Genomic DNA, 806 nt, shown 5'->3' with positions numbered 1-806 from the left:
ATCACAGTGCCAGCTGTAGTCCTCCATCCACGAGCAGAAGCTGTCCTGTGATATAAGGAGACTCCAGGAGGAAAAGGACAGCGTGGGCCACCTCTGCAGGTTCCCCAAAACGGCCCAGTGGAATTCTTCTCACCGCGTCTTCCTTCTCTGGTCCTGCCGTCATGTCCGTCCGAATGAATCCTGAGAGGGGAGAGTGAAAAGAATTTTCAGCGTTACTCAGATGACTGCTAATATCCAGATTAAAAGGCAAAAGAAGTAATAGAAGAAAAAGAGAGGACAAAACCTGGAGCCACCGAGTTCACTCGTATATTCCGGGTTGCAACTTCCTTCGCCAGTGAGCGTGTGAATCCTTCCAGTCCAGCTTTACTGGCACTGTACACACACTGACCAGAGTTACCCTTCACACCCACCACAGAGCCCGAGGAAACACATGATTAAACCTACTGTATAAATCCTACTGTATCATATTTGATACACTAATTTCTAAGGCCTAAATTAACAACATGATCAACACTTCGATGGAAAACCTGTTGTACACAATCTACTACAATCCTTCTGTCGTCTGATTGATAGTTGTTTCTTTTTTAGAAAGTAAAAGCCCTTTTAGAGTAATTCTAAAAATGTCCCTCTTCATTAAATTAAATTATTTTTAAGAAGTAAACGTAAGAATAAATTATTTTATTGTTATACTATATTGTTAGAAATATTTAAAGATAAACACAGATTGGACTGAAGCAACTTTTAGATTATCCATTCTTTATTTTTTGAAAAAAAAAAAAGTGAGTATTAAATATGATACATCAGGC

General features: G+C 39.2%; 1 protein-coding gene across 1 annotated transcript; it reads right to left on the bottom strand.

Annotated features, from left to right (window-relative positions):
• Position 1: 1 nt before the first annotated feature.
• LOC107682575 (carbonyl reductase family member 4-like) lies at positions 2-431 on the bottom strand (the record flags this gene model as incomplete). Its single annotated transcript, XM_016478770.1, has 2 exons — positions 2-180; positions 284-431. Coding segments are annotated over 2 exons (327 nt in total), but the record flags the coding sequence as incomplete, so codon positions are not given.
• Between the last annotated feature and the right edge of the window lie 375 nt (positions 432-806).

The sequence above is a fragment of the Sinocyclocheilus anshuiensis genome, unplaced genomic scaffold (assembly GCF_001515605.1).
Source record: "Sinocyclocheilus anshuiensis isolate Anshui unplaced genomic scaffold, SAMN03320099.WGS_v1.1 C32360708, whole genome shotgun sequence".
NCBI lineage: Eukaryota > Metazoa > Chordata > Actinopteri > Cypriniformes > Cyprinidae > Sinocyclocheilus > Sinocyclocheilus anshuiensis.
The sequence above is the reverse complement of the archived record's forward strand: the minus strand, read 5'-3'. Positions and strand labels throughout refer to the sequence as shown.